The 18,427-nt window shown below is 52.9% G+C and overlaps 1 protein-coding gene across 7 annotated transcripts in view; it reads left to right on the top strand.

The window, feature by feature from the left end:
• LOC105066416 (acyl-coenzyme A thioesterase 11) overlaps window positions 1-18,427 on the top strand; it is a 116,458-nt gene that overhangs the window by 24,545 nt on the left and 73,486 nt on the right. For 2 of the 7 annotated variants that reach the window (XM_045514271.2, XM_074376415.1), the window contains exons 3-15: window positions 812-881; window positions 4,764-4,824; window positions 5,850-5,948; window positions 6,423-6,558; window positions 7,939-8,095; window positions 9,298-9,417; window positions 10,857-11,001; window positions 12,253-12,308; window positions 13,117-13,183; window positions 13,514-13,597; window positions 14,672-14,805; window positions 16,808-16,939; window positions 17,597-17,723. In XM_045514271.2, the coding sequence (XP_045370227.2) occupies window positions 812-881; window positions 4,764-4,824; window positions 5,850-5,948; window positions 6,423-6,558; window positions 7,939-8,095; window positions 9,298-9,417; window positions 10,857-11,001; window positions 12,253-12,308; window positions 13,117-13,183; window positions 13,514-13,597; window positions 14,672-14,805; window positions 16,808-16,939; window positions 17,597-17,723 (1,388 nt within the window). Of the gene's footprint in view, window positions 1-811; window positions 882-1,461; window positions 1,516-4,763; window positions 4,825-5,849; window positions 5,949-6,422; window positions 6,559-7,938; window positions 8,096-9,297; window positions 9,418-10,856; window positions 11,002-12,252; window positions 12,309-13,116; window positions 13,184-13,448; window positions 13,598-14,671; window positions 14,806-16,807; window positions 16,940-17,596; window positions 17,724-18,427 lie in introns of those variants that run through there. The other 5 variants (XR_012511256.1, XM_074376408.1, XM_074376407.1 and 2 more) reach the window with 4 other exon arrangements.

Genomic DNA, 18,427 nt, shown 5'->3' with positions numbered 1-18,427 from the left:
CCCGCAAACCCCCAGGGCTCCAAGTGCTGGTCCTGCACCCTCAGGTCCCTGCCTGACACAGCAGAGCCTTACACGTGGCTGTTCCAAGACGGACGGCATTTGCTGTGAGCAAAGCCCAAGGCTGTTGGCCTGAACCACCTCCCAACACTGAGTAGAGCTGAGTGGAGCTGGATTGAGCTCATTTCATTGCCTTTAGCGTACCAGTTTTCTCCAGCCCGCAGGGAGTTCACAGTCTGGTGGGGGAGACCTGACTGCCCCCCAGCAGTGTTTGATGGGGCCTGGGAAAGGGAGGCGGAAGTGGGGCTGTAGGAGAACAGACCAGTGGCCCTGACCCAGCCTTGAGGGCAGAGAAGGGATTCTAGAGGGACGAGTGCAAGGGAGCAGGATCCTGAGGGCAAGAATGACTCAGGCAAGGAGACAAAGGTGGGTGAGGTTGACTGGGCAGAGGTTTGGGCACTCGAGGAGGCTTGGAAGTAGAATAGCAGGGTGTGATCATTCATTCATTCGACAGCTGCTCAGGGAGTATCTCCTGTGTGCCAGGCACTGCTCAGGACTGGGACGCAGCAATGAACAAGACAGGCAAATGTCCTTGCCCTCGTGACTTGTGATCTAGCAGAAGGGAGAGACACGAGACAGATGACACCCAGATATGTAAGACAGGGTCAGGGTGTACTAACCCCGAGGAAGAAAGTACAGAAGGGTGGGGGTGCGGCTGAGGAGGCAGGCCTTAGCTAGGTGGTCTGACATTTGATTAGAGGCCTGTGTGCCACGGGGAGGCTGCTAACGCATGGCTTTCTTCTCCTGACGCCAGCGGAGAGGCATGCTGGCTGCCCCTGCGTCACGGCCTCCATGGACGACATCTATTTTGAGCACACCATTAGGTAAGTGGCCCCGCCTGCCTCTCCTTCTGGTCTCCCCGCCCTGAGCCCAGGGCACCTCCCCAACTCCTGCCTGGTCAGCCTGTGTGCTGCCTGGAGCCTGCCTCTGCGGACTGAGGGCCTTTGCAGATGCAGGAGGGCGGCCGACCGGGCTGCAGGGTGTCTGGGGCAGTGGTGGGTTCAGAGCTGCCCTGTAGCTGGGTGCCATGGGGTGTGGGCTCCCTCGGCCAGGTTTGGAATTGGACATTACTGAGATAGCATCATGGGATGCTGGGCAACTTTGGGGAAGTCAGTCTCTTTCTCTGGGCCTCAGTTTTCTTACCTGCAGAATTAATCAATGAATGCCTTTTTGAGCTCAGACATTCTCTGCGGGTCATTGGTCACCAGACTTTGGGGAGGTCCCTGGGCAAAGTGCCTTGGCAAAGCCTGAGCCAGGAGCTTGAGCCACTCATCCTCTGATCACATACCTCCAGGGATGAGAAGCTCACCACCTCCCAGTTTCTTTCTTTCTTTTTTTAAAAAAAATATCTGTACTGGTTAGAAAGCTCTTCATTATAATGTGCTGAGCTTTGTCTCCACACAGGTTTTCCGGGACCCAAAGAACATCCAAGCCCTTGGCCCAGGACAGGCTGCAGAGGTGACATACACTGCTCTGACCCCCAGGCCTGCTTCTAACCTCTCAGTGCCCAGGACATCAAGGGCCAAGGGCTTATTCGGGGCTTCCTGGAGCCCCGTGTGTCAGTTAAGGAAAGTTTGGCCAGTCCCTGAATTCATTTATTAAGTCATTCATCACTACTTGGACTTTTTCTGGACCAGTGCCCACTCTGGGTTTGGGGTCCACAAAGTAAACTGGAACATAGTCTCTGTGCCCCAGGAGCTCCCAGTCAGCAGGGAGGCAGATGTGGAAACATAGTTTCAGTTCAGAAGGATAAGTTCCTCTGACATACCGGTCCTTGGTAATACTTTTTCTGAATATCTTTTATTTTCGAATAGTCTGTGATTTACAAAAACACCGTAGATAGTACAGAGAGTTCCCGTACACCCCACACCCAGATCCCCTATTAGTAACAATCTTACATTTATATGGTACCTTTGTCACAATTAATGATCCCATATTGATGTGTTGTTTGTAATGCCTTTTTAATACATTAACTTATTTAATCCTCAGAACAATACTATGAAATCCTGGCAATTAGTATCCTCATTTTACAGATGTGGAAACTGAGGCACAGAGAAGTGAAGTAACTTGCTAAGCTCATACGGCTGGTGGAGAATCCAGGATACACTACCAGCCAGGCAGGCTGTCTGGCCCCAGAGCACTTGCTGTTAACCAGTGGGCTACATTGTCTGTATGCCTGGGTGTGGGTGTAGTGGCAGAGGATAGTCAAGGGAGGCTTCTTGGAGGTGTTTGAGCTGGCTCCAGTATTGTATGTAGTGATGCTTTCTAGGCCAGTGAAGCCGAGTCTAGGCCAGCTCTGGGTCTCTGCTGCCAACATGGGTTCTGGCTCTTGGAGGAGCAAGGGGTAGCTAGGGCTGGGCGAGGATGTGTGCATGATGATGGATGTGCTGCAGGACCCAGCAGAGTGGAGGTTGAGTCTGGGCAGAGGAGGGTGTGGCTGGAAGGGAAAGCTGGAGAGGATCCTGGGAGGGAGGGCAAGCTGGGGAAAGACCTGGAGTGTGGTTGGTGGTCAGGAAAGGACTGGCCATACCTGAGGAAAGCTGGGGAAGGTTTTTTCATTTGTTTGTTTTTGCTTTTGTCATTTAAAAATACTTCAAAATGTTTCTCTAAGGGGTAAGAACGCTTTTAAAACATAACTTCATCATCACTAGCACACCTAAATAAAACAAACAATTTCTCCCTAACATCAAATTTCCAGTCAGCACTCAGTTGCCCTTACTGTCTCATGAATTTGTTTTTATTTTGTTGTGCTTTACGGTTCTTTTTGTTGCTCAAGTCAGGAAGCAAATAAGGTTGCAATTGGTTGCTATGTCTCTTAAGTCTTTTTTTTAACCTGTAGGTTTTACGTCTCCCCCCAACACCCTCTCCCCCTACCATCTCTCTCTCTCTCTTTACCTTGAAGTTTATTTGTTGAAGAAGCCTGGTCATGGGCTCTCTAGAGTTCTCCATCATCTGGATTTTGCTATTAGTGTAACTGTGGTGTCATTATATATGTTCCTCTGTCCTCACAGTAAATTGGTCCTGGGGAAGTGCTTGAGCAGGGGTCAGATTTGTTTATAGAAGCTGAGGGGATGTTAGGAAACCAGGGGCTTGAAGGGGCCCCCAAGGGGGCTGGGCAGTGACCCTGGGGATGGAGCCAGTTTTGGCCTGAGTGGTAGAATGGAGGATAGTCAGGAAGGAACACAAGCTTGTGAGTCCAAATGGGTGACTGCTTGGCTTTGGAAAATCAAGAAAGGGAAGAGTGGAAGAGGAAGAATAGAAAGGGTCACAAACTTCTTTTTTTTTAGCACCACAAAAAACAGACTTTTATGTTTATTTGGGGGATTATGGAAGGTTTTTTTTCTCCTGATTTTTTATCATGAAAACTTTCAAAATTATAGAAAAGTGAATAGTGCAATGGTCATCACCACTGAGGTTCAGTAATTAACATTGTGCTAAATTTGCTTTGTCTGTATGTAGATAAATACAGGCATATCTCATTTTATTGCACTTTACAGATATTACATTTTTTTTTTTCACAAATTGAAGGTTTGTGGCAACTCTGCATTAAGCAGATCTATCAATGCTATTTTTCCAATAGCATTGGCTCACTTTGTGTCTCTGTGTCACATTTTGGTAATTCTTGCAATATTTCAAACTTTTTCATGTACTGGGAAACCGGAAAATTCATGTGACTCCCTTTATGGCAATATTTGCTTTATTGTGGTGGTCTGGAACCAAATCCATAGTATCTCCATTGTATGAACTATTTGAAAGTGAGTTGCAGACATCATGATACTTCATCCCTCCACATATCAGCATGCATCTCCTAAAAATGACAGTCCCCTACATGACTATTAGACCTATTGAAGAAAATAGGAGAAAAACAAGTCAGCACAGGGCAGGCTAGGTGGCTCCCCCAGAGATTTTGATTGTTCTTCTGGACATGGAACCATTCCAGAGGGACAGCTGCAGCTGGAAAGAGCAGGGCTAGTGTAGTTGATAGAATCAGTCTAGAATGCTGGCTCTGTCAATTTTTAGCTGGGTGACCTTAGGTAAATGGCTTACCCACTCTGATTTTCAGTCCCTCCTAAACCTACTTGCTAAACTTGTTTTGAGACTCAAATGAGGTTGTGCACGGTGGCTGGCACAGAGTAGGTATTCTTTGTTTTTATTTCCCTTCCCAGCCTCTGTTTATAGCCTCTTGCACTTAACAGGCATTCAGTAATTGTGGAATTCATTAATTCAGAAGGTCTCTATTTATGGGGTGCCTACCCTGTGCTGTGTGCAAGGCATTGAAGGTGTAGTGGTGAGCAAAACAGACATGATCCTTGCCCCAGGGGAACTTAAGGATTGTGGGGGAGACAGAGTTAGAAGAAGCACTAGGAGGGTGAACCTTACGGGGCTGCAGGAGGGCAGGGAGGGCTTTCCCTAGGAGGGACTGTTGAGCTGAGAGCAAAGAGAAGCTTGAACATTCACTGGACAAGGGGGAGCAGAGGGACGAGGGAGATGAATGATACCATGCTGATGCTCTGGCCTCGGCTTCCCCACCTGTAACACGGGGTGTGAACACTGAGGACTCGAGGTCATCGTAGACGGGAATATGTTCTGTCCCCTGTGCCATTCTCCCTCCAGTTCCCTCTGCAGAGGCCCCACCAGTATCTGAGGCCCCTGTTCTCTCCCACTGTCCACTCTCCAAGGCTCACCTCCTGCTTTTCTCTCCTCAGTGTTGGACAGGTGGTGAACATCAAGGCCAAGGTGAACCGGGCCTTCAACTCCAGCATGGAGGTGTGTGGGGCGGGCACTGGCTGGGGTGAGTGGGCGCACGGGTGGGGTTTCTGCCTCCTCTCCACTCTCAGCCCCCAGCCCGGGCACACACACACAGAGCCCTGGTTGAGGCAGCAGAGTTCTGAAACAGCTGGCAGGGTTGGGAGGATCCTAAGGGTCTAACTGTCCAACACCCTGTAACACAGAAGGGAGAACTGAGGCCCAGGGAGGGGAAGGGACTTGCCCCAGGTCACCAAGTCACGTAGATTCCAATGTGGGCCTGGACTTCCAGTCTCCTGGGCCTTCACACCTGGTCTCAGACCCTCTCTTCAAGGGCCAGGTGGTCTCAGGAATGCAGGAAGATAGCCGCTGTGCCTGACCCTGGAGGCAGCATGGTGGAGTGGGAAGGGTACTGGCCTTTGGCCCATTAGCTTACCTCACACACAGCCTCTATCTCCCCATCTGTAAAATGGGAACATGATTCCTATGCTGCAGGGTTGTTGAAGTTTTAATGGGAGGACTCTTTGATGATGCACATGGCCTCTATTTCCCACCTAGAGATGTCAGGCCCAGGCAACTTCACCTAGCTGGACCAGTGGTTACTGAGGAATCACTGAGGCTGGAATAGCAGGGTCCTGACTGTACCTCTGGCCCCCTATAAATACTAAGATTCTCCACCTCCGAGGACCCCCTCAGGTGTCTGTCCTTCCAATTTAGCCAACACTTTACTTACTTCAAGCCCTTTCATAAACACAGTCTCATTTTGATTCTCTCAATAACCCTGTGAGTGTAAGTACAATCATTCCCATTTTATAGATGAGGAAACTGAGGCCCAGAGAAGGGAATGACTTGCCCAAGGTTTCCCAGGGAGCCAGGGGCAGAATCAGAACCTATCCCAGGTCTCTGGCCTTCTGGACTTGGTAGGTGATAAAGAAATACCAGAGGCCAGGTCTGGGGTGAGACTTCCCGTCTTGAGCTGTGGGGCCTCAGGTTGGTGAACCCTATTTCTTCCCTCTTCACTTACCCACGTTGCTCTTCCTCTACAGGTGGGCATCCACGTGGCCTCTGAGGACCTGTGCTCTGAGAATCAGTGGAACGTGTGCAAGGCCTTGGCCACCTTTGTGGCCCACCGGGAGCTCTCCAAGGTAGGTGGCTACCCCTGGCTACCCGATGCTGCTGGGCCACCTGGGCATCTGCCCAGGACAGTGGTTCTAGGGGTTAGTGGAAGGCTAGAAGGGGCTATGGCAGGGGTACCACAGTCCCTAGAGGAAGGCCCCCTCCCCTACTGCAGTTGAACTCCAGGCACCTCTCCGCTCTGCTCTTCCCCACCTCTCCCTGTGCACCTTACGCGAGGATCCTCCAGGTCTCCCTGTTCCCTTCCATGTCCTGCGTTGACACCCCCCCATCCAAGGTGCCTTTGCTGAAGAAGGGGAATAGGGACACTGGAGGATGAAATGATGTATCAGTCAACACGGAGACAGGAAGATGGGGACAAAGAAGGGATGAAGACTTGTAACCACCTAGCAGCCCCGAGCATGAGATGGTGGCTGGGAGGGCAGGCCCTTGTGCTATTTCAGGGAACCTGTCCTGAGCATCTCCCACCCTACCCGCGTCTACAGGTGAAGCTGAAGCAGACCATGCCGCAGACAGAAGAGGAGAAGACGGAGCACAGTGTGGCAGCCGAGCGCCGGCGCATGCGGCTGGTCTACGCGGACACCATCAAGGACCTCCTGGCCAATTGTGTCATTCAGGATGGTGAGTGGGTGTGGGTGAGGAGGGCAGCTGGCATCCTGCATGTCCCCCTCTGCCCTGGGTCTCCACTGGGCAGGGGAAGGAAGGGAGTCTCTTTGGGACGTGTACCCATTGGCAGCCTCAGGCCTGGATGGCCTCTTGCCTCAAGGTCCCTCCAGGGAAAGGGGAGTGTTTGGACTTCTCGCCAGCTCCCACGAGCCATGAAGATGGAGCTAGGATACAGGGAAAACACTTTGTCATCCACAAAATGCATTTGGGTCTCTGGAAGTCAAGGTATTTGGGAAGGTGGTATTGAGCTTGGCCTTGAAGACCCTGGGACTTTAAAAAAAGCATATAGATAGGTGGGTAGGTAGGTAGGTAGGTAGAGGAAGGTGTAGGGATAGAGATAGAGACAGAGAGAGAATAAAAGACAAGACTGTCTCTCCTACCCAGAACCCAGGCGCCTCGGGGTTGTCGCTCATCTTTGGGCGTCTTTCCAGTCAGTGTTCCCTGCATATTTAAGCGTCTACCTTTTATTTCACCTTCTCTATTTACCCAAAAGGGAATGTCCAGTACATACTGTTCTATATCTTGCGCCTTTCCTCTTAAAAGCATATCTCGGAGATAGTCCCATACCAGCACACAAAGATCTCCTTTGTACTGGGAGGATTTTGATGGGTGGAGAAATGAGGCAGGTCTTCCTGACAGGGGGTACAGGCTGGCCAAAGGCCCGGAGGGGTGACCCTGGATTTGTTTACTGATCTTCAGAAGGTTAGAATGCAGAATCTTCCTGGAAACCTAAAGGAGGCAATTTTAGGATCAACCAAGGGAAGTTCAGCTATCTAGAGTGGAGAGAGCAGGCTGAAGTTGTGAGCCCCAGGGAGAGCAGTGAGCTGTGCTCTGAATTCCGTATACCAGAGGCCACGGCTGGACAGGCCCAGCTCTTCCTACTGTCGTCAAGGCCCTCTGGAACCATCCATCCCCTGCAGCCCTCCTGCCCTGACAGCCCTTCTACCCAAGGGCCAGTCCAAATGCCTTAGCCTGGCGTCCGGGCCTTGGCTGACCGCTCAGCTGGGTCTGGTACTGTCCCTTTACTTGCCCTCAGCTCCAGCTAAGCCAAGGCCTCATTGCTCCCTGTGACTGTCCTGCCTGTCCCGTCTCCTTGCCTGTGGCGTCTCTGAGCAGTCTGCAAGCCAAGGGAAAGGCACCTCTTTCATGGGCTTTCCCTGACATACTCTCTCTCCCTGGGAGATGGGAGGTGCATGGCACCTCCTTGGTGCTGAGTAAATGGAAGAATCTGGGTGGGGTGGGGTGGGGTGGGGGTCCTGGGAGGCCCACAGGGAGGCTCTGCCCTTGGGAGTCTTCTCACTTCCCCGCTTCCTCTCCCTCCCCCTCCCCGGTCAGATCTGGAGAGCAGGGACTGTAGCCACATGGTGCCGGCTGAGAAGACCCGAGTGGAGAGTGTGGAGCTGGTCCTGCCCCCCCACGCCAATCACCAGGGCAACACTTTTGGGGGCCAGATCATGGCCTGGATGGAGAACGTGGCCACCATTGCAGCCAGGTGAGGGGTGCTTGCTGCCTCTGCCTCCCCTCCTTTCTCCCCCTCCTTCCCTTGTCCAACTCCCTCTGGGCAAGAAACCCCATCCTGGTGTTGGCATTCAAGGCTTTAGAAACTTGGCTGTTCTGTTAAGGTAACCCAGGGCTTTCAGACCCAGAGAACCAGAAAGGAATGATTTTTCTGTGAGCTCGCCATTCCATCCATGGTTCTTGTCACTGGCCTGAGAAATGCCAAGCCCCTCAGCTGGCGTGAGGGCCTCTCCTTGCCCTGGCCCTGCCTGCTCGCTTCCTGTGCTTTACACCCCTTGTAAATCAGGCCATGTGCCCTTGCCTTCTCCATCCTCCATGCTGCCAGCCCCTCCTTCACTCCTGGACTGACTTCCCGCCATGCCAACCCCACTACTTTGTGTCTGCTAAAACCCTGCCCACCCCCTCCATGAAGCCTCTTTGACTTTCGCCTTCTCTCTAGAGGTAAATATAATTCCTTCCTTCTCCTAGAACCTCTGCCTGTCTGGGGCACATTCTGCTCCAAATCTTGTGGCATTTTTTAAATTTATAGTTATGATAACTGACATTCAGGAACTGGCACTCTCCATGCTATTGTACTTGCTGTTCTTTCTGCCAGGAGTGCCCTCCCAGACCCATGTCTTCCTCAACCAGGCGAATTCTACCTCACCCTTTAGAGCCCAGCACCTGTGGCCCTTCCTTTGTGTTTAACCTGTGGACACAGTGCATAAGCAATGCCATTTTGGGCAGCCCCAGCTATTAATGCAGTAAGATCTCAGAGGAGGGTCAGGGTATGGGTAGTCAGGGAAGGCTTCGTGGAAGAAGAATACTTCAGCTGTGAATGATAAGTAGCCTGGGTAAGGGGAAGGCTTCCAGGTAGTAGGGACAGCAGGTGCTAGGGTGTAAAGGTTGGAAGGAAAAGGTTTACCCCAAGCCCTGCCCTTTCCTCTGTCACCTCAAATTCAGGGCTTTCCAGTTACGCACGTAGACCTCAGTATATGAAGCTGTGAGATGGGACTTTAGTTCTCTTCCTCTGGGCAGAACTGTCACTGGGTTCTGGAGAGGGTGGGTCAGAGGGCGGTGCATGTGGTTCTGGGCTGGGTCTAGGGATGAGGGCAAGGGGAGAAGGCTGGCCCAAGCCAGTGGCTGATGCACAGGGGGCTTTTTTTGTCCTGTCCCTGAACCCCTGGCCTCCTCCAGCCGGCTGTGCCGAGCCCACCCTACTCTGAAGGCCATTGAGATGTTCCACTTCCGGGGCCCATCCCAGGTTGGGGACCGTCTGGTGTTCAAGGCCATCGTGAACAACGCCTTCAAACATAGGTGAGAGGCTAGGATGGGTGAGACGGGCCTCCCCGGGCTGTGGGCTCTTCCTGACCTGAGAAAAGATCTTACTGCAAACCTGCCAGGAACCCTTTCACCTGCAGATGAGGTCTGTGAGGTCTAAACCCTGCCTGCCTGCTGAGCCGCTTCACCATCACCAAGATTCAGCTCTGATGTTCCCTCCTCTGGGCTCCCCAGCCCTGTGCCTCCCACTGTCTCAGGTCATATCACGTGCTCAGTGTGTCTCTGTCTCTCTCCCTGGCTCCTGCCTTGGGTCCTGCCACACTGGATGCACAGATCACAGGGCCACCTCTTGCCAATGTGTTGTTGTTTATCAGACCCTTTCCCACCCTTTTCCTAAAACAGTAATTAGTTCCCAGAGCACTTACCTTTGGAATGAATTCTGATAACCCCATGAAAGCTTACTTTAAATATGTATCTCTTTTGGTGATTTCAAAGATTTGGTGATTTTCAATGATAGTATAGTCGTTGAAAGTGATTTTCAATGATAGTGTAGTTGTTAAAAATCTGGAGCTAGGCTACCTGGATTCAAGTTTGGCTCAACTCTTTATCAGCTGTGTGATTTTGAGCAAGTTATTTAACCCTTCTGAGCCTCAGTTTTTTTCACCTGTAAAATGGGGCTCACCACAACTACCTCACAGTTGTGAGGAGGATTCAGTGAGGGGTTACCAGTGGAATGCCGGAGAAAATGTTCCGTGAAGGTCAGCCATTGCTGCTGCTATTATAATGATAATTATTATTATTAATTTATTTTTATTTTATTAAAACAAATTCGTGGTCTGCTGTCATGGCAGGGGAAAGCCCTGAACTAGGAGCTGGGAGTCCTGGTTTCTAGTGCAGATTCGCTTCCTGACTGTTGTGTGACTTTGAGCGAATTATTGCCCTGTTTTAGGACTTAATTTCCCCATCTGCATAATGTCCATATCCTGGGGTCATAGACCTTCCTATGTGAGAGGGGATGGAGGTGGCGCTGGTCTATAATTAATAAAGACAGTCGGATATCCAGAAACAGCAGCAACTGAGCTGTCAGAGCGCTCGTGAATATGTGCAGAGTGAACATTTTCTCATTTCTCTGTCCCTCCACCTCCTTTCTTATGTCCTTCCACAATGCTTGCAGTTTGTGTATTTTATATGTACATTTATTGCTCCGTCCCCCAGTGGTTAGCCCATGAGGGCCTGGACTGGACAGGTTCATTCATTTCTGTGACCCCAGTGACTAGCATAGGGCCAGGCGTGCAGCAGGTGCTCTGTAAACATTGTTGGAAAGGAACAGCTTGGGTTTCCTGCCCATGGGACTCTGAGGGGGGCTGCGGGAGGAAAGCAGGAGTGTGTGTGTGCGTGCGTGCGTGTGTGTGTTGGGGAGGGGGTGGCTGTGGGAAGGCCTGTCCCGCATGAGAGAAGCCCTCCCTCCCCCTCAGCATGGAGGTGGGCGTGTGCGTGGAGGCCTATCGCCAGGAGGCTGAGACCCACCGGCGGCACATCAACAGCGCCTTTATGACCTTCGTGGTCCTGGATGCCGATGACCAGCCTCAGATGCTGCCCTGGATTCGACCCCAGCCTGGGGTGAGCAGGGGCAGGGTCCTGCCCCACCACCAGCCCCTCTCCCTGGCTGCCCAGGGGTGACACCTGGGGAGCACGAGCCCACCCTGCCCCTCTGCTGGGGCACAGCCAACTCCGAGTGCCCTGGTGTGACCCCCGGGGATGTCCCTTGAGCAGGGAAGACACCTTGTGCTTTCTGGAAGAACTCAGACCATGCGTGTGGGCCTGGCTTGTCGCTGGCCATTAACAGCAGAACTGGAAGAGCACTGCCTTTGGGGGCAGATGTGGGTTGGAGCCCCACCTTAGCCACTTTCCAGCGGGTGCCCTCTGCGAGCTTTCAGTCCCATCTGTAAAGAGGGCGTGTCTACAGTCCCTGCCTCGCGGGGCTGTTGCGGGGATACTGACTCCATGCCTGGCTAAGTAAGTGGCGACTGTTGTGATGATGGTGACAGGAGAGCAAAGAGCATTGGGATGAGAGTCAGGGACCTGGATTCAAGGCTGGCTCTTACCCTTGTGCCTTCTGTGGGCCAGGCTCTGGCTTGCTTCTAGGGGGGCAGAGAGCGACCTTGGAGAGGTTGCACCTTCTCTCTGGGAAGGTCCCCTGCCCTGCCTGCCCAGCTCACAAGGCGGAGCGTGGCTGTGAAAATCCCTGCTCCATAGCTGGGCGTTGGGCAGTCAAGACAGGTAGTAGGTGGAGGAGTGGGGAGTCCAGTGGCTGGCAGGACAGTGGACAGTCCCTGAGGTGCCTTTCAGGCCTTTGCCATTTAATGTTCATGAGTGAGGAGACGTTAGAAGTTGTGGTTCAGAGGGTGGGCTCTGAGTCAGGCCATCTGGGTTCTGTTCCTGGCCCTACTCCTTAACCCTGTGACCTTGGATAAGCCACTTAGCCTTTCTGTGCCTCAGTTTCCTCTCTGTAAAATGGGGGTAGGACCAGTACCAACCGCAGAGGTTTGTCGTAAGGCTTAGTTGAAGTTTTGCATGGAACTTTAGAAGCATGTCTGCCCATAACAGATGCTCAATAAATGTGGGTTCTTAGCATTGTAAGTGCCCTTGGGGACCCCCTTTTACAGAGGAGGAAACCAGTCCAGGGGGCAGGTGGTGTTCCCAAAGTCACTCCGAGAGTCTGAGGGGAAGCTGGAGCTGGAGCTCAGGGGCTGGCTGCCCCAGGGAGACCTGACCTCCACTTCAGGGCTGTGGGGTCTCTGTGGGCCCTTGGGCGGGGGACAGGCTGGCTGTCCTGCCTGCACCACAGTCTGTCCCCGCTCTTCTCCCCAGGATGGTGAGCGGCGGTACCGAGAGGCCAGTGCCAGGAAGAAGATCCGCCTGGACAGGCAAGTTGGGGGCCAGGCGGTGGGAGGGGACACAGATTCAGAGCTGTCATCTGCTCCCTGGCCCTGGGAACTTGCGTTTCTCCTGTGCTGCCCCTGTGCTGGGCACTGGGCTGGGCCTTTATGTCAGGCAACCTCCGGTCTTGGCCTCATTACACAGCTGTCTTACAGCCCATTGTACAGGCGAGGACAGACAGGAATGCTCAGCAGAATGAGAATTTGAACCTGGCCAGGTTTGGCCAATTTTAAATCTTGTGTTCCTTCCATTGCCTCTGATACCTGTTGGCAGATGAAGAAAGGAAGGCTCTGAGAGGAGATGCAGTTACTTAAGAAGCAAACCCAGGTGTGAGTAACTACTGGGAAAGCATTTTGCAGACTTGAAAGTTCTGTAAACGCACCAGAATTCACCATCCAATGTAAATAAGAAGCATGCGCATTTATGGAGGATTTACCATATGCCAAACACTATTCCCCTCATGATGACCCCATGAGGAGGCAGGTGTGACTACCGATCCCATTTTACAGATGAGGACACTGAGGCATAAGGGTGAAATCACTTTAGCCAGAGTGAAGTCGCTCAGCAGGGCTGTAGGGTCTGCCCCTTCCCCTCCCCGGCCCGTCCCGGCCTCTCACTATGTATGTTCTCAGCTGCTGTTTTCTGTGTGCCCATCCAGTCTCCCTGGCCAGACAGGAGTCTCTCCCACCCTGCTGGGCTGAGCACAGGGCCTGGCACACAGTAAGCCTGCAGTGAAGTCTGTCGAAAGAGATGTGCTCCCAAGGGACCAAGGTTGTCGTCTTCCCTCTCTCCCAGGAAGTACATCGTGTCCTGTAAGCAGGCGGAGATGCCCCTGTCTGTCCCCTGGGACCCTAGCAACCAGGTGAGGCCTTCTGCCTGCCCAGGCTGCCCACCACCCCTCCCCTCTCCTCTTGTCAGAGTGGGTTTGGAGGTAGGCCCAGAGGGGACAGTATACTGCTTCCATGCCTCAGGACTGGTACAGTTAACCAAGGGCTTTCCTGGGTCCGCCTGCTTGGCAGGAGGGATCTGGGGCCTTGAGAGGAGGAGCGAGTCTGGCCAAGCCCGGGCCTCCTTTCCCAGAGCCCAGGACATCCTCCTTCACGTCCAGTTTCCTCTGCCCACCTCAGCATGGCCCGGGCGTGGAGCCCCGAGGAAGGGGAGAAGGTGAGGCTTCCCTGTGTGCTCCGTCCAGGTGTGCCTGAGCTACAACAACGTCTCTTCCCTGAAGATGCTCGTGGCCAAGGACAACTGGGTGCTGTCCTCGGAGATCAACCAGGTAGCTGACCCCACCCTCCCGGCTTTCCTTCCTCTTCTGAGCAACCAGAGGTGACTGACTGCAAGCCACAGCAACCCTCTCAAACCACTCGTGTCAAAAGGGGATTCCTTCAAAGGAACTGGATGAGATCATGAAACCGACCCAGTTATAGAAACATGCCTGCCCCACCAGGGCCTGGAGAGGGGTTCCCTGCTCCAAGTCCTCTCCTGTCCGCCCACCTTCTTGCCCCATCACACCCTGCTACTGCCTGCCCTGCTGTTCACCGCTCCCCACTCCCCACCCTGGCTCCTTCTACTGTGAGGTGCTGCAGGGGTGAGGCCTGGGGTACACGCAGGCTGAGGGAGGACTTGAGCTCTGCCACTTTTGTCTGTGTCCTGGGACGGTCACTTCCCCTCAGTGACATTAGGGGGTCGGCTGGACACCTGGCTCTGAAGATCCATTCTCTTGTTGCATCAGTCACTCTTTTAATTTTTTTCCACATTTAAAAAATCAAGGTATAATTTACATACAGTAAAATTCCCCCTTTTAGTGTATAATTCTACCAGTTTTGAAAACACATACAATTACATAATCACTGCCAAAATCAAGATACAGAATAGTTCCATAATCCCCCCAAATTCTCTCATTCTCCATTGTGGTCAAGCCTCTTCGCACACTAATCCCCTGGAAACCATGAATCAGTTTTGTGTCCCTTCAGTTTTGTCTATTTGAGAACGTCCAATACAGGGAATTGTACAGAATGTAACCTCTGAATCTGACTTCTTTCACTTGGCACAATGCATCTGAGATTCCCTCGTGTTGTGGAGTGTTTGTGGTTTGTTCCATGTCATGCCTAAGCACCGTTTCATCAGACCACAGTGCGATTACCCATTCAGTGACCGCTTCTTCAGACCCCTTCCTGTCTGCTTGTGCTGAATCGCTCATTTTCATAGGGATGCGACCAAGGCTCAGAGAGGTTGAGTCGCTTGTTCACAGTCACACAGCAGTCAGTGGCAGCCCTGAGCTTCCAACCCTGGCCTCCAGCATAGTCGGAGGAGGAGGTGCAGGAACGAGGCTGCTGTCTGTCCCATGCAGGTCCGCCTGTACACTCTAGAGGAGGACAAGTTCCTCTCCTTCCACATGGAGATGCTGGTGCACGTGGACGCAGCCCAGGCCTTCCTGCTGCTCTCAGACCTGCGTCGGAGGCCCGAGTGGGACAAGCACTACCGGTGAGGGTGGGGCACCCCGGTGGGAGGTGGAGGGGTAGGACTCGGGGTGGGGCATGGTCCCTTCTCAGGCTTGGTGGGGAGGGCAGGTCCTCAGGTGTCGCCTCCTGCCGAGCCCTCCCCAACTGTGCTCTGTGCCTGCTGGCCTTTAGCCTGGGGTAGGGGGTACTATGGTTATGTACTAGGCGGGTGTGAGTCAAGGGTATTTTGAGCCCTCAGGGAAGGTACTGAGCCTGGAACTGGAGTTGGGGGTGTGGGTTTAAGTCCTGTTTATGGCCCAACTAGCTATGTGACCATGGGCAAGTCGTATCTGTTTGAGGTCTCAGTTTTCCTTCTGTTAAAATGGGTACTTAAGATACGAGTCATGGATTTATATTCAGGGATAGAGCAGTGATTTTCAAACCATGTTCTGTGGAGTTCTGCCTTCCCAGACGGGACTCAGGGATGGCTTGGGGTGGGAGCTGGAAGGCTGAGGAGGCGGGTGGGACTCCTTCCCAGGCTCAGGGTAACTAACGGAAGGGCCAGTTTGCTGAATTCGCCAAGTTTACCAGTTCTTATATGGATATGAATGTTATTTTTGAATGTAGTGAGTTACTGAATATAAATATGTTATTCCTATGAATACATTTGTTCCCCAAATTTACTGATTCTCCATGTGAATATTTTCTTCTCGAATTTAGCCAAGGAAGATAAATTTATTCTTAGGAAAATAGCCAAAATTTCAGTGTTTAATATGGGAATATTAAAGTTGAAACTCTTGTTTTTATCGTATCTCTCTAAAGTCACTTTCTTTTATGCCAACACCGTCCTTTGGGGGTTCTTTGATCATTTCTCCAATGGCTTATTAGGAGAAGCCTATATTCCTGGGTGTATCCAAGGAAGATCTGTGTATTTGGAAACTCAGTAAGCAGGTCATTTGGTGAATTGATATTTGACAGACTGGCCTTCCCCTACCAACCCGCGTCTATCTTCACAAAGCAGGTCTGCCTGTAGCTGTTCGTACACAGGCTTTCTGCTTAAGGTTTCTTTGCAAAAAGGGCTGTGTTGCTTTAAAAAGCCCTCGTCTAGGTGACCCCAGGCCTGCTGACCATGCCATTCTAGAAGCTTGAGAGGTGATTTAGTGGTGGATGTTGCGGGGAGGGGTTTGTAAATGTGGTAGGAAGGCTTCTTGTAGGGGGTGGACTGGCGTGGGCCTTGGAGGCCTGATCAGATCTTGATGCTTGGTGGGGTTGAGGGGCATGCCTAAGGGGAGGGAGCCTCTAGCAGCTCCCCCCACCCTGCCCACAGCTGCCCTGTTCCTGAGGCAGCTCCCAGGGTGGGCAGGACAGCAGGGAAAGGTGGCAGGTCTGGACTTGGTCATGCGTGTTTCTGTGTGGATGGCCTTGTCTGTGTACGTGTGTGTTGGTGTAAGCCTGTGTGTTTCTACTTGGGCATGTGTATGCAGTATATCCAGGCCTGAGGGGCACAGCTCTGACACCCAGCAGCCTGAGCACCTCCCAGCCCTGCTTCCTTATTAGCTCTGTGGCCATGGACGAGTTCTATCTCTGGGTCTCAGGCCCCTCATCTATAAAATGGGGGTCCTGAGACCAACCTTGGGCTGCTGCGGGGTTAAATGAGATAGTACACTTAGAACGGTGCCTGGCACACAGTGGGCACTCACTAAATATTAAGTACAGAACAACCGCTCAATCATCACACATCTGTGCAGGGTGCGTGCACCTGTGTGCGCACTGGTGGGTGTCTATGTGTCTGTGCACATAGGTATGCCCACAGGTGTGGGTGTGTCCGTGTATGTCTTAGTCTATTCCCAGGTCTGCATGTGTGGGGCTGTGCATTTGCTTGTGTGTGTGTGCCTGTCTTGGCCAGGCCTTCCTGCCCTCCTTTGATCCCTGCTGAGCAGTGTTGGGTGTGAAATGTCCCCTAAGCATCTGCTCGGGGAGGCTGAAGCCTGGGAGGGCTTGGGCCAGACAGAAGCTCCCCTGTGACTCCCATGGGCTCTGCACAGGAGTGCGGAGCTAGTGCAGCAGGTGGATGAGGATGATGCCATCTACCACGTCATCAGCCCCCCTCTCGGCAGTGATCCCAAGCCCCAGGACTTTGTGATCCTGGCCTCTCGGCGGAAGCCTTGTGACAATGGGTGCGTGCCTGCCTGCTGGGGTGGGAGGTGGGCAGGGCTCATCCTCCTCCCCTGGGGAAGGGACTTCAGCCTAGAGTCAGTGCGCTGCTTCCTGTGGGCCGTGGTCTACACTGTGGGTAGAATGGAGGACACGGGGAGGCACGGCCCTTTTGGTCACTCATCCTCTAAAGCAGGTTGTTCTCTGTCCCTGGGGTGGTGAGGCTGCCTTGCCCCAGGCCATGGACAGGCCATTTCTCACGTGGGCAGCTCTTTGGCCTCCAGTCTCTAAAAGCCCCATGTTGGCTGAAGGGTGGCAAGGCTGCCAGCTGTGCCATGATGAGGATGCAGGAGCGATGGCGTGACTCTTGCTCGAGACAGGGGAGAAAGGTGAAGCGCAAAAATCCCAAGGTGGAGCACTGCTCCCTGAGTGTCTGCAGTGGCGGGGCTTTTCCAGAAAATCCACAGTGTGGTCACACTGGCTCCTGGCAAATTCAGAGCTGCTAACCCACAGATACCTCCTCTCTCTAGTGGACCCAGAGCCAGGCTTTATGTGCCTTAGATAATGATGAGGGCATCAGTGCAGAGGAGGCTTGGGACCCTGGGTCAGTGCCAGAGGGGGCTCCGGAGCCAGGCCCTCACCCTCTTCTCTGCCCACCCCCCACCCTTCCTTCTCTCCAGGGACCCCTACGTCATCGCACTGAGGTCGGTTACGCTGCCCACACACCGCGAGACGCCAGAGTACAGGCGCAGGGAGACCCTCTGCTCGGGCTTCTGCTTCTGGCGCGAGGGGGACCAGTTGACCAAGGTGAGGCCCTGTGTCCGCTTTCCCCCTACCACCCAGATTCACCCCCAAAGCCACACAGAGCTCAGTGCTGTCTGGCTCAGCTCCAGACTCAGCCACACCCGCCATCAGGCTCTCTTCCAGCTTAGGGGAGCCTAACAGTGTCTGAAAATGAGCCTTCATTAAGATAGAATAAGATCTAATCTGTGCAGAGATAAGTCCGAGGCCACTGCAGGGTCTCTGAAAAAGCTCTGGACGCCGAGGGCAGAAGGCCTGTGTTCTGATCTAAAATTCCATCTCCTTATTTACTTCTTTCTAGGAAGGCTTTATATGGCTCTCAGGGCCCATAAAACTCAGCAGAGCAGTCAGTGTTAATTGAAAGTGTGGGGGAGGAGCTGAGAGCGTATGGGGTTGGGGATACCCAGCTCCCCTTCCTCAGCTCACAAAGGCTGTTAGGGCCCTGAGACTCCTCCCAGGTAGGGCCTTGGACAGTGTTTGCTAACTTAATACGCTTAAACAGGCGAGCTTCTCAGGGCGATCCCTGGGCTTATTCTAACTTGTGTATGGCCCCAGAGAGCACCTTCATTTAAAAGGGATTCCATGCTGGGCTCTGGAGATCCAGTACCTGTCTTCCAGAGCCTCCTACCTGACAGGGGAGGCACTTGGTGACAGTACAGTGTGTGGTGACAGAGGGAAGCCAGGATTGTCAGCACACAGAGGAGGGGTCA

This window comes from Camelus bactrianus, chromosome 13 (assembly GCF_048773025.1).
Source record: "Camelus bactrianus isolate YW-2024 breed Bactrian camel chromosome 13, ASM4877302v1, whole genome shotgun sequence".
Classification (NCBI taxonomy): domain Eukaryota; kingdom Metazoa; phylum Chordata; class Mammalia; order Artiodactyla; family Camelidae; genus Camelus; species Camelus bactrianus.
Note: the sequence above shows the minus strand (reverse complement) of the source record. Positions and strands in the feature narration are given on the sequence as shown.